At 41.0% G+C, this 13,915-nt stretch overlaps 1 protein-coding gene across 1 annotated transcript; it reads right to left on the reverse strand.

Annotated features, from left to right (window-relative positions):
* Positions 1-2,222: 2,222 nt before the first annotated feature.
* PLK2 (polo like kinase 2) lies at positions 2,223-12,761 on the reverse strand. The gene is made up of 14 exons (XM_034440930.3): positions 11,939-12,761; positions 10,576-10,683; positions 10,299-10,415; positions 9,955-10,084; positions 9,566-9,653; positions 8,584-8,679; positions 8,147-8,342; positions 7,874-8,021; positions 7,136-7,233; positions 5,933-6,053; positions 4,590-4,830; positions 4,361-4,490; positions 4,159-4,269; positions 2,223-2,999 (listed from the first exon to the last, which is right to left on the reverse strand). Exons 1-14 carry the CDS (start codon positions 12,224-12,226, stop codon positions 2,808-2,810), a joined length of 2,064 nt encoding a protein of 687 aa, XP_034296821.2. The 5' UTR covers positions 12,227-12,761; the 3' UTR covers positions 2,223-2,807.
* Positions 12,762-13,915: the final 1,154 nt, after the last annotated feature.

Here is a 13,915-nt window from a genome sequence, read left to right on the forward strand (position 1 = left end):
TTTTCATGAAAAGTGTACTAGATGCCCAGGTTCTGAAGAAGAAGAAAAAAGTTCACCAGTCAAAGTTGTGAACAAACATGCCTGAACTAACCCTACCTACAAATTTCTACTTTCTAGTTACAAAAAGTGCCAAGGAGAAATAAAAAAGCAAAAAAAATGCATGTATTTATGAAAATCTATGAAAATATTTATGAAAAAAATGTATTTATATTGTAGGGGACTGATTTGAGAAACCATTGGTCAAAATTGGAAGTAAATATACCTGTGTTTAAAGAAATGTGCATCCAAGGTAGGGATTTTAATGAGTTTTCTTTTTAAATAAGCCTCATTCTATGATATAAATTGAGATTTACAATAATTACTGTAAATATTGACAGAATACCCAAAAGATGATTCATCCATCTGCAGCTCAACGAGAACTGCAGTAACATCAGTGGCAAGATTTTACTTTCTAAAATACAGAGGATTCACTTATAACAGAATATTAAAGAGTAGACCAAGCTGAAGGAGTATTGTCATCTTTTGGTTGTCTTTATATGACAAAGAGGAAAATGGTGTCAATTTTTGAGAGTTATTACAAAGTTTTTTGTTTTGTTTGGATGCCTTCAAAGTAAGATAAGATTTTATGTCAAGAATATGACGGGATATGACCATTCCTACTTTCCCCAAACATTTAATCTCTCACTATTAAATCAAAGTTATTGTGGTGTCCTCTAACACTGTTGCGGGTACAGTGGAAGTAATATAGCTGCACAAACAACAGCATAACGGACACTAAGCTTTCCTGATTCCAAAAACAACAGGCAATCAATAATTCTTGTGATTAAAATAAGCCTGCTTTCCTAAATATAACACCTGAAATCTCCACTGTTCAAATAGACAAAACTTGGAAATCTCTTCCTTTTATACTAAGTTCCATGAACAACTGCGCACCAGTTTTATGTTTAGAAGGCAAAGAAGTCTACGTAGTTAATACAGGTTGCACTACTTATCAGTTCAAATGTTTACTGTAGTTGCAATGAGAAACATTGTTAAAGGGACGCATGCAAGCCAGTAGTTTTCTCTACAACAGCTTTATCTAAGAGAACTGCAATTCACATCATGGAAGCTGTGGTTAACCTCCATCAAATCTATTGTTGGTTCATACCTTTCTCTAGCTAGGTTTTGTTTATGTTGGCAATAGCCAAACTGATTGTTAATACAGTGCAGAATGGTATGTGCCTTTAATATTGCTTTGAATTCTCTATTGTGCCTATTATCCCTCAGGCAAAAATAACTGTTGAATCATTTTATTTGCCTCAGTTAAGTAGGAAATCCCCAACATTTTTTTTTTCCTTTTGTAAGACTAATTCTACATTCCTTCAGAATGCATCAGGGCTGTGATAGAGGTAATTAAATGAAAAGAAAAATTCAAGAAATGAATGAAGATCTCTTTTTTCATGCACTGTATAAAGCTGTCAGTGGAAAAGTGGAACATTACCTGTTAGCACTATGTCTACTCAATTCTTAAATCTTTATGGATTCATAATAACAGGACCAATACTAGCACTCTTCTGTAATAATCTAGAGTTACAATTATTAAAATTGTTAAAAAAAAATCATAAGCCTATCAAAAGGGTATCCACATCCCACCCAAACTGTTCCTGATATTAAGCACATAGTATTCCTTTGGCCATGTTTTCTTTCCTAATAATTAAACATTATGGTGGATGAGTCATATTAAAATATTGCATTCAGTTACATCAATCCTTAGAAAAAGTTGAACCTTTTAAAAAGTCAATTTTTCTCTGTAATTTGAGCCAACTTCTCAATTGAAAACTGCAGCATGAAATTCCATAAAGGGGTGCCTAGTTTGTTCTCATCTGTATGAAAAAGTGCAATGCAAATTTTTCTCCAACTCTCCTGCTGATGGGAAAGGGCATTAAGAACCCTCAGCTTTCACAAACTTAATATAAATTGTGTTAAAAGTATCATTTAATCCCCACTGTCCTGCAGCCACACCACTATGAATATAAGTGATATAAAGCAGGTCTATTAAGCAAGCAAAACTGTAGGCTCCTTTGGACAGGAAAGCTTGGTTTTTACACATTCATAAGTCAGACTGATTGCTAACTGTGAAAGGGAAGAAACAGCAATCAGACATTTTCCTGTGAGCATTATGGCCTTCTGCTTTTTCTTGGAATGCAGTACATGCTGGAGAAAAATCATATGGAAACCATCAGTTCAGGTTTTTCCCACTCTTTATTGCCAACAAATGTATATTTAAAAATCACAATTACAAAAAAATGTATGTAATAAATACTTTGCTTTGGGCTGTAATAAATAAAAAAAAGATTATTAACAAGGAATGCACTTTGCCAGCCACAAGTGTGATCAGTTCTTGGAAGAATTAAGAAAAGAAAAGAAAAAAATATGGCCATAGTTCACAGTTTAAGAAGCCATGAGGTGCCTCTTACAGATATTCCACAACATCGAGATCTCCCTCCCTCCCAATTCCTCAAGTGTTATTCACAGTTTCAAGTCCTCCAATAGTTTGCTGCAGAAATGTCTTCCAACTCAATTCTTTCAAAAGGAGTGAACCAAGGAAAGCTACATTCCAAAGGATTCCTGGCCACCACATCATTAATCCAACAAAGACTACAAGCTTCATGTCTGGTCCCAGCCCAGTACATAAGATGAGACATTTCATCGTACCAGTCCCTACTCCTCACACATCCATCAACATGCTAGGTTTTTTTTTTTTAATCCAACTGCCTTCACTGTAGACTTCAGTGAGATAAGTCCTTTTTGGTTTTAGAAGAGTTCTTTTAATTACATCTTTGCAACAGCATGTTCAGTGCATATTCCATTCGATGCTTGAGTTCCAGAGAACATCCGGACATCAGAAGAGTCGTCAAACGAAATGTTGTAGATAACCTATCTTCATTAATATAGGTAAGAAGATATTCCTCATTTTGGTTGCAAATAATTATTTTTGTGTGATCATGGTAGAAGTTGACCTGAAAAGAATCAAGAATTGCAACTTAATGTGCTTGTTTCAACCACCCCAAAGACACTTAATAAGATAGTTGATATTTGGACCGATTCAGCAACATATTAGCTAAATGCCTGCCATGTTGGGTCCCATTCAGGTTAGATTGATTGAAATGGATCTCTTGGAAAATGCCCAGTAAAGTTCCTGAAAGTCTCTGCATGCTGATTATTATTCTTAAAACCACATTGAATTTTACTGACAGGAAGAATTAAAATAAAATTTCTGGTCATGCATTGCAGAATCTACCTGCTTAAGCAACAACAGAGATTTCTCTAACTATAGCAGCAAAATTCAAGCCAATGCCGCTTTTACTTTGAAGTTAACTGTTATTGTACATAGTAAGATTTAGATCTGTAAATACAGTATAAAGTCAACTGTGCATATCTAAAGCATTCTGGAACACTTCCTAAGACTTGAGAAATATTGATTTAAATTGAAAACTTTGCAAAGGTAATAGGTGCTTTAGGAGCAAAGGAGTGCTCACTAGCACCTGTTCAGAACTCCTTAAAGCAGCTGTATCTTTTCCTAGGATTATTATGAAGGCCCTGACCAAATATCAGTTCATGGAAATGTTGTCAATACTCAAAAGAGCACCTACTAGACCATACATGGCACTATTATTATCCATAGTGCTCCATTTCAGTAAATCAACACTTTTGATATTATTCTGTATTATATCTTTTCTGCATACCTTTTATGACAAGAGATCTTGATTTCAGTTTCTCTTTAATAGTTACAACTGACACCCTTAATTTGGAAATACCCACTTTTGGTTAGTAAGCCCCAAACAGTAGCTCATCTTTTACGCAGGACAGCTGATTAGGCTATTTTTGTTACTTGCTGCAAAACGAAATTAAAGCAACTTCCTTAGGTTGCTTGATGAGCATGCAAAATCCTCATGGGTCTTCTGCCATTGATTACTAAGGCAGTGTTTCTCAACCTTGGTAGCTTGAAGATGGGTGGACTTCAACTCCCAGAATCCCCCAGCCAGCAGCGCTGGCTGGGAGATTCTGGAAGTTGAAGTCCACTCATCTTCAAGCTTCCAAGGTTGAGAAACACTGTACTAAGGGAACATCCTACAGAATCTTGAGTAAGCTCAGAGAAAACTTTGTTACTCCACCTACCTGAAATGTGCCATCATTGAAAAGCATCATCAACGCCTTATCAGATTTCAGCCACTGCAGGAGGTAAAGTCTTGGTCTGCGGACATCAGTGACACTGGGAAGATCTCCACCCTAAGAACAGCACATAGCAAAGTTAGAACAGAGCTCATTATAGTAAAGCTACCATCCAAGCCACATTTCCCACTCTTCTGCTCTAACTTACATCCATGAGGTTTTCCTCCATGTAGTGAGAAAAGTATTTTAAGACAGTGACTTGACTGATGAATTGTTCCGGGGCATCAGTAGCAGAGAAAACTGAACACTGGCCAAGTTCTGCATAGTAATGGACTGTTCTGGAGGACCAAAAAGCAAAGACAAAGGCGTTAAGCTCAAGCAGATGATAGAATGGAAACTCATGCAACAGACGGATTTATAATCAAACAGCTACTCACTTTTTGTCCGGAAGAAGGCTCATGTGTGCACCATTGTTGAAGAGAACACCCACAGTGTGGTCAGACAGCTGATAACCAAAGCCGTATTTGTTGGAGTAGTCAACCCACTTTGTGACCCACTGGAAAGAGACAGCCAGCTGTTCTTTGGGAATATGATCAGATTCCGGCATATTCTGTAAACATCCACGCAACACCCTTGCGACAGTATCAGCCACACTTCCCATTGTACTATCTTCAAGACCTAGCAGGAGACAAAAGAACTCATGAATAATGCTTCAAATAGTGAAATTGACAAAAAATGGCCATCGCAATACACAATTACTTGCTCTACCAAATTGCTTAGAGAAATATAATATACCGTATTTTTCAGACTATAAGACACACCTGACTATAAGACGCACCTAAATTTAGATGAGGAAAACAAAAAAAGGGGGGGGTTTGACCTTTTTTTGGGCCCTTTCCAGTCTTTTTTCGGCCTGTTTCCGGGGCTTTTTTCAGCCCATTTTTGCAGCTTTTTGCGACCCATTTTGGGGGCTTTTTGGGGCCCATTTTTGAGGCTTTGGGGGGGCTGTTTTCAAGGCTTTTGGGGGCCATTTTCAAGGCTTTTTGGCCTGTTTTTGAGGCTTTTTTCAGCCTGTTTTTTCAAAAAAAAATGGACCAAAAAAGCCCCAAAAACGGGCCCCAAAAGCCTCAAAAACAGGCCCCAAAAGCCTCAAACACAGGCCCCCAAAGCCCCAAAAATGGGCCAAAAAATCCTCAACAACAGGCCAAAAAATCCTCAAAAACAGGCTGAAAAAAATCCTCAAATATGGGCCCCAAAAGCTTCAAAAACAGGCTGAAAAACCTCAAAAAATGGGCCAAAAAAAGGCCTAAAAAAGGCCCAAAAACAGGGCATGTGGAGGCCAAAAAAATGCCTGGTGGGTGGGCGGGGCTTCAGCAATATTCGGTCTATAAGACGCACAGACATTTTCGCCCCCTTTTGGGAGACAAAAAAGTGTGTCTTATAGTCTGAAAAATACGGCAAATTGCTTTAATACAGAGCTAGAACCACACTTCCTACCTAGAAAGGGAAAGGAACAATTAAGAGATCCCTCAGAATCTCAACACTCTCCCAAACTCTGACCTCTTTGTGATCTTTAGAGAAAGATATATCTAATTAGCCACTGAGTTTTCTATCAGATTTATGATTTTTATTTAGCTATAGTCCCATGGGTGTAAGAGAGACTAAAGAAGACTTTCCAAAGACCGTATTTTACCCTATTCTTTTAGCATTCATTTAGTGTCCTGACTGAACTCCCAACCCCACCTGTTTGACACTAGAAAGCCCTTATGCCACAACTTACATTCACTGCTGCTACTGCAGCTTCCCAGAGTTCCTCGAACAATCATCCGGATTGCATCTATTTGCTTGGTTTCTGCTAGCGCACTAGGTTTTGCTACAGTGGTGCTGGAAGGCTGGATTTCCTGGGAGGGAAAAACAGTGTTTTTTAGGTGAATCCAACACCTGTTGCTACTCCATTTCTGAAAGTGCATAGCAAAAATGCCCATGACAGGTCGTCTATGGAGATTCTCAGTCATCCAAGATTTTCCCCAAAGGTGCTTTTTTTTTTTTTTCAAGAGGCAACTGGACTGTCTGGTTTTTCTTTGAAGACATTTCGCTTCTTATCCAAGAAGCTTCTTCAACTCTGACTTGGATGGTGGGGAATGGAAGTCAGAGCTGAAGAAGCTTCTTGGATAAGCAGCAAAATGTCTTCAAAGAAAAACCAGATAGTCCAGTTGCCTCTTGAAAAAAAAAAAAACAAGCACCTTTGGGACAACCATGAAAGGAACCTTACAAAGAGGTTAAAATGCAAGCAATGTTTTTCTATCAGTGAAGCCATAGTTCATTGAGTATCAGAGATGAAAGACAAAGTGTCATTTTCATGAAAAGGACAGAGAGAATTTTGTTTGATCCACGTTTATGTGTCTGATCCCAGATGAATACAGAAGTAAACAGTCCTTCAAATTACTTAACTCCTAAATTTGTTAATGCATTCAAAAACTCCAAACAACAGAAAGTCATACATTTGCACTTTTAAAAAGTTTGCAAGCTGCTAAAAAATATCTGAAAGGAATCACAAAAAACTATCTTTGGGCATTTAAGCCTGGAACATTGCTTCCATTTCATATTTTAGTCAATAATCGCTGAACTGTCTTTACTCCACCCAACTCTCACCAGCTTTAGCTCCTACAATACATGTTTTAGTTTGAGAACTCTTAACAAATTATGAGTGGAGTGAAGCTTTAAATCACAGATGGAGTTCAGCAAACTTAAAGGATTGCAAAGAGCAAAGAAACACAGATGGTGGTTCGTTTGTACTATTGAGATATGGAACAAACAGAAGCGTGGAGTTCTTGCACTGAATTGTTAAAGGTTACATCTTGCTCACAATATTGTGCTCAAGCTGCTGATGCTCAAATTGTTTGCAAGTCCGTTCTAATTAGGTTTAGAAATGCTCAAACTTTCAGAAGGATGGAGTCATACTACATGGGTAATTTCTGCTTACCTCTTCGGGTCTGTGTTTCAGGGCCTGCTGAGTTATTGAGGTCTTCTTTAAGTCATGCCTAAGTTTATATATTTCTTCATCTTCCTTGACCAATCGATCTGGGTAATTAAAAAAAATAAAATACAGATCCATTAAATTTGATACTTAAATCTAAAAAAACACTACTGGGTATCTGTTAGGCACAGCATTAGCTGTAGAAACTTGTCACGATTTGCCTTGCAGTCTAATCATTACCGAAAGCTGCATAGCACAAACTACACTTTCCAGCCAATAATTAACTGATAGTGACTGGCACTACTGCTTATTATGAGCCTCAGTGGCGCAGTGGTCAGAGTGCAGTACTGCAGGTTACTTCTGCTAACTGCAATTTGGCAGTTCAAATCTCACCAGGATCAAGGTTGACTCAGCCTTCCACCCTTCCAAGGTGAGTAAAATGAGGACCCAAAATTGTTGGGGGCAATATGCTGACTATGTAAACCACTTAGCAAGAACTGTAAAGCACTGTAAAGTGGTATATAAATCTAAGTGCTATTGCTATTAGCAGGAGAACCTAAAATCTTAGTTGTTCCTATATCCCAGCATGCCGATTATTTAAGAATATGGCTAGTTGATTACTAAGTATCTATCACTTATGGACAGAGGGAAGCTGAGCATGCAAAAATTGTACTGCAAATATGTAACCAGATTTTTAAAAAAGCACTTTCAGCAAAGAGCCCCCAGATATAAATGGATACATACTGTGTGTGTCAAAGTATCTTGCTTTTTCCTTCTTGCCCCCAAAGAGAGCTGCAGCAGCCTTTTTGAAGAAATTCTTAGCCGGACTTGACAAATTGAAGTCAGGAATTGTGTGACAACAGCTAGCTGGAAGCCTGTCTGGAGTGAAACCCTGTAGAAAGAGAACATACATATATATATACATACAGTCAATTGTCAGCAGCCAGTGTCATTACTGAAAGAAGAAACTCCAAAAGCAAAAATATTACTACTCACAGCAAAACTACTACTACTCACCAAGAAGAAGTCATGCCGAACAATGTCATCTAAGCTGGGGCGGTCTTCTGGATTTTTGGACAGCATGCTTGCAATCAAATGTTTTGCAGGAGGCAACAAAGATGACGGTAAAGAATATTTTGCTTCTCTTATGCATCGATAAGTCTCCTTTAAGTTGGTTGTTTCAAATGGAGGCCTTCCCAATAACATTGTATACCTGTCAGAAGACAAACACAGGACTTTTGTTATCTACCAAATTTTTAAAAATGAGGCAATCTCTTTATGAAAATACAGAGATCCCAGAGGTCAAAATGATAGAAAACACATCACACATTACTTTGTACCAATATAGCACAACATGTGCCCACGTGATGTCATTTTAATAAAATGCAACCAGTTCCCCATTATTTCAAGCACTGGCTTGAAAATCCAGCTTAATATCCTCAAGAAATACTCACATGACACAGCCCAAGGCCCATATGTCAGATTCACAGCCATGCCCTTGTTTGTTAAGAACTTCTGGGGAAAGGTAATTTGGTGTGCCACAGATCGTTCTGAAATAGAGTAAAATCAAAATTTAGAATCTATTGGTTCAGAAGAATAAAACTATTGTCTAAGTTCAAGTCCTTCCTATCACCCAAAGTTCTGGCCCATCTGAAACAAGCTAAGCAGTGTTAGACCAGGTTAGCACTTGGATGAGATCACCAGGAAACTTAAGTGTATAGGCTAGACTAGGAAGTTGAACAGCACATCTGAAGGCAATGCAAGCCATCTTTATTTATTGTGAAAGAAACTATGTGACACATCTACATGGTCACTAAGACTTGAACTTAAAAGGAATTTTTACTTTTATTAGTTTGGCTGTTACTTCCATACTGGGAATGTTCACTGTTAATTCCTTTCTACTTCTTTATGCAAGCTGTCCCATGCTATCCTTGACTATATACTCCATAAAATAGGTTATATATAGATTCAGTATTGTTTTAAATAGTTTTGTTATTACTGCAGAAGACTCAGTAACTACCATCCTTAAGACAATTCACTTAGTTAACTTTCTTTACATCCATCTCTGTCCTGTAATATTCTGATAATTGTTCAGAGATAGAAGACAGCATGAGTTGACCCCCAAGAGATGAGAAACTGGTGACCTCCACATTGTTAGTAATTATCACTGCTAGCAGCCTCAGATAATGTGGCTCATGTTGTGAGATGCTGAGAAATGCATTAGTACCAAAAAGGCCCATTCACTCCAAAGAAAATTTATACAAGTGGAATGCATGAGTATCTGATGACTGCCGAGTCATCAGATACCATGTCTTAAAGGCCAATCTTTGCATACTGTGGAAGCCTTCATCTCTCCTAATGTAAAATCTAAGACTTCAAAGCTAGGCAAGAGAAAACATTGAACTGAAATAATTGTCCTCTTTCTTAAAGGTTTACCTTCTCCTATGTTCCAACGGTTCAAGCCTGGCAGCCAGACCAAAGTCACCCACTTTCAATTCCATGGCATCATTAATGAAGAAATTACCTACAGATCAAGAGTGGGGAAAAAAAGATAGTTGATTAACATATTAGACAAGTCCTGGCTTGTGTCTAGAGGAGGTCAGCAAATAGCTAGCCAACTTTTATTTTATGAATGACTACTTAATGCTATTACTCAAGCATTCCAAGGCTCTCTTACCAGATGAGCCGATTGTATCTATTAATCTCTGGGAGTGCAATATAAACACAGAAGTAAAACAATGCATAAGGAGTGGGGGGGGGCAGAAACCACCCTGTTTCTTCCAATATCCGATACAAGCCAGGCATGAGAGAGAACATCAGCTTACCTAGCTTCAAGTCTCGATGCAAAATCTCTTGTTCATGAAGGTATTTTAGTCCTGATACAATCTGCCTTAGATAGTATCGCACTTCTGGTGCCGTCAATACCTTTCTTGCTTTCAAGATGTGAGCCATAGACTAACAGGGGAAGGAGGGAAAAATATAAAAGACAGAGAAAGTTACAATCCTGAAATCACACATTAAGCCTGAACAGATGTAAACAAAAATACTAGCATTAGGGCAAGGAATAAAGGCTGCCTCTGGAAGATACCTTTTTACATTTTAAATATTTTTTACATTAGCTGCTGCTTCCATGTAAGTGAATACTGGATTTGGCCCACCGGATGCTCACCCTTCGGCTGCAGTATTCTAGGAGAATATAAATGTTCTCCTTGTCTTCAAAGTAGTGGAAGAACTGGACAATATGTCTATGGTTGAGCATTCTGTGCAATTCGATCTCTTTATCAATCTGAAAAAGGAGGGGAGGCAAACAAAAGGATTATTAGCATTGCTTCCTGCCATCCATGGGAAGAAAGGATTTACACGTGAGCAAGCCACTGCAGGAAAAGGGAAGGGCCACCCAAGCATTTGAAGAGATTCCTGAAAGGAGAGTCACAGTCAACACACACCTTTTCTCTTTGATGAGGTTTGGCTACTCGGCTGTGAGGAATGATCTTTGCAGCATAGACTTTGTTTGTGGTCAGATCCGTCATCTCATAACATTTTGCAAAGCCACCCTACAGACACAAAGCAGAGGAGAAAGCACATTAGGGTGAGAAAGCAAGATATTCCCCCTTCCCTCCTTTGAGGAATCTAAATCAACGAAATCTTAAAAAAAAAAAAAAGCAAGAGATGTCATTATGAACAGATCGCCCACAATGAACCAAGGTATTGATGAGGATTGGGGTTTCCAACCCCCCCCCAAATCTGACCTAAATTTTCACCACAGGCAACCTAAGAATACCTTTCTCCTAGTACTTAAAAACGAAGCCAATTTACTCAGCTCCAAACAAACCATCACACAAAGGCAAATTAACAAAATTTCTTTACAGCAAGGCAACAGATCTCCTTCCTGTGCATTCCCAACCTCACTGTGCAGGAATCTGCAATCTTTCTACACACACACAGACACAAAAGCAGATCACAGGTTCTCTATTGCATTTTATATACTGACAAAAAGAAGGGGGGAGGAGAGAAAAGAAAAATCCAGATGTTTGGATTCCTGCTTTGTGAAATGCATATTGCATCGGCTTCTCTCTATAATGGCATGTACACGTCCTACTACTATCCTTCACCCTACATGGAAGCCACACTCTGTGTAGGAGTTTTTCACATCCTTTTGTGAAACCACCTCTCCAGACAGGCGGCTTATGTGTGTCACAAGATCCCTAATAGCAACAGCCTGGGTTTTTTGGGGGGGGGGGGGGCAAGTGCTTCAAGTGAGCCAAGCGACACAAGAACGAACGGGGGGGTGGGGGAGAGAAGAGAAGGCAAATCCAGGAGATGGGAATCACAAAGGACCGAATACGCCTTTAATATCTATTTATCCTCCCATTTGTTTACCCTTCTCCCCCCCCCCTCCGAAGGCCACACAAGAGAAATAAAGGCGAGAAAGAAAAGTGGGGTAAGGGGGGGGGAGAAAAAGCCTTGCACAAAGAAGGAAGAAACGGGAACGTCGTTCGATCGAGCCCCTCAAGGCGAGGAGGAGTCACTGAGAACTATGCAAGACCGTAACAAGGAAAAAAAAATAAAAGAAGAAGAATTCAAATGCCAAATATGAACGGCGATGAGGCAACAGCTCACATTTGGGGACGGACATGGGGGGATTTTGGGGGGGAGGGGGGTGCAGGAGGACGCCTGAGCTTCGGGACGGAGCCCTCCTTTTGCAACCGCCTCCGTGTTCCACGACTAGTCCAAAACTCAGCCAAGCTCTCCTTAAAGGCTCTCCTAAAGCTGCCTTCTCTTTTTAACTGCCGCCGGGCGTTTATTTACCTTTCCCAACACTTTCCCGCGGCAATATCTCCTTCCCGTGGTCGGGTCTGTAATAATCCGAGAAATCTCGGGAGCCGAATGCGAATGGTGGTGGTGGTGGTGTTGATGGTGGTTATCGGACGACTCCGCCGCCTTCTTTCTCCGCGAGTCTCCGCCGCAGGCTTTCCCCAGCGCCTGCTGCTCCCCCATTTTACTGCTGCCGCTTCCACCACCACCACCGCCGCCTCCGCCGCCTCCGCCAGCGGCTGTACTGCCCGGCTGATAAGCGATAGTCCTCAGTAAATCCATTGCTCCTTCGGCCGGCCCTTCACCCAGCACCCCACAAGCCCGCTCGCTCGTTCCTTCTTCTCCTCCTCCTCCTTCTTCTCTCCTCCCGGCTCCGCTCTCCCGATAGCTGTGCGAAGCGTTCGGCGGTTCGGCATCCTTTTTATAAAGGCAACGGCAGGTCCCGCCCAGGCGCTGACGTCACAAACCCTACTTGTACTCCGTCCCCTCCCACCCAGGTGAAGTTCTGCGCGGGTTGGGCTGGACGCGTTGGAGCTCCGCGTTACGCCCCGCGCGGCTTTGCAGAAGGACCCCCTGCAAAGGTGGGTTGGCGTTCGCCGCTCCAAGGTCGAGCGAGCTCTCGGGCGGAGGAAGAAGAGCTTGCCTGGGTTTTGACGACAAACCCCTTTTGTTCCAGCTCGATCCTGTCGGCTGCTTGAATCCCTGCGGGATTTGTTTCCAGTCCAAGAAGACGGCTTTGAACTTTATTATTTTACTAGCTGGATCCCTGTGCTTCGCTATGAAACTATGTGATCGGGCTCGATCAATCGACACTTACAGCTTGAATCCTCCCCATCCTCTCCCCTTCTCTCCCTCAGCCTTGCCCCACAGAAAGTCTCCTATCCTATCCCCTTCTCTCCCTCAAGCTTTCTAGCCCTTCTCTCCCTCAGCCTTGCCCCACAGAAAGTCTCCTATCCTATCCCCTTCTCTCCCTCAGACTTTATAGCCCTTGTCTCCCTCAGCCTTGCCCCACAGAAACGTCTCCTATCCTATCCCCTTCTCTCCCTCAGACTTTCTAGCCCCTTCTCTCCCTCAGCCTTGCCCCGCAGAAACATCTCCTATCCTATCCCCTTCTCTCCCTCAGACTTTATAGCCCTTGTCTCCCTCAGCCTTGCCCCACAGAAAGTCTCCTATCCTCTCCCCTTCTCTCCCTCAGCCTTGCCCCACAGAAACGTCTCCTATCCTCTCCCCTTCTCTCCCTCAGCCTTGCCCCACAGAAAGTCTCCTATCCTCTCCCCTTCTCTCCCTCAGCCTTGCCCCACAGAAAGTCTCCTATCCTATCCCCTTCTCTCCCTCAGCCTTGCCCCACAGAAAGTCTCCTATCCTATCCCCTTCTCTCCCTCAGCCTTGCCCCACAGAAACATCTCCTATCCTATCCCCTTCTCTCAGACTTTCTAGCTCCTTCTCTCCATGAGGCTTGCCCCACAGAAACATCTCCTATCCTATCCCCTTCTCTCCCTCAGACTTTCTAGCTCCTTCTCTCCATGAGGCTTGCCCCACAGAAACATCTCCTATCCTATCCCCTTCTCTCCCTCAGACTTTCTAGCTCCTTCTCTCCATGAGGTTTGCCCCACAGAAACATCTCCTATGCTATCCCATTCTCTCCAGAGTTATTTTCAAGTTGGGAGGGGGAGTGGAACATCTAACTAATTAGCATCAGAGCGTGTTAATAATAATATAGGAAATACTAATGCTCTGATGGTCATTTCGAAAAATCCTTTCTTAGTGAGCACTTAGAAGCCAAGAGGCAAATATGTGGCAAATTTCAAGTTTGTAGGCTTTACGGTTCTGGAGATTTTGTGATTAATGCGTGAGTGGTTTTCGCTTTTATATATATAGTTTTTTATTTATTAGTTTATCAAGTATGTACAAGATAGCAGGTATGAATATGAACATGGACATGAAGGAAGGAAATGAATGCAAATAAAACTT

The sequence above is a fragment of the Pantherophis guttatus genome, chromosome 2 (genome assembly GCF_059756535.1).
Source record: "Pantherophis guttatus breed Tessera chromosome 2, ASM5975653v1, whole genome shotgun sequence".
NCBI lineage: Eukaryota > Metazoa > Chordata > Lepidosauria > Squamata > Colubridae > Pantherophis > Pantherophis guttatus.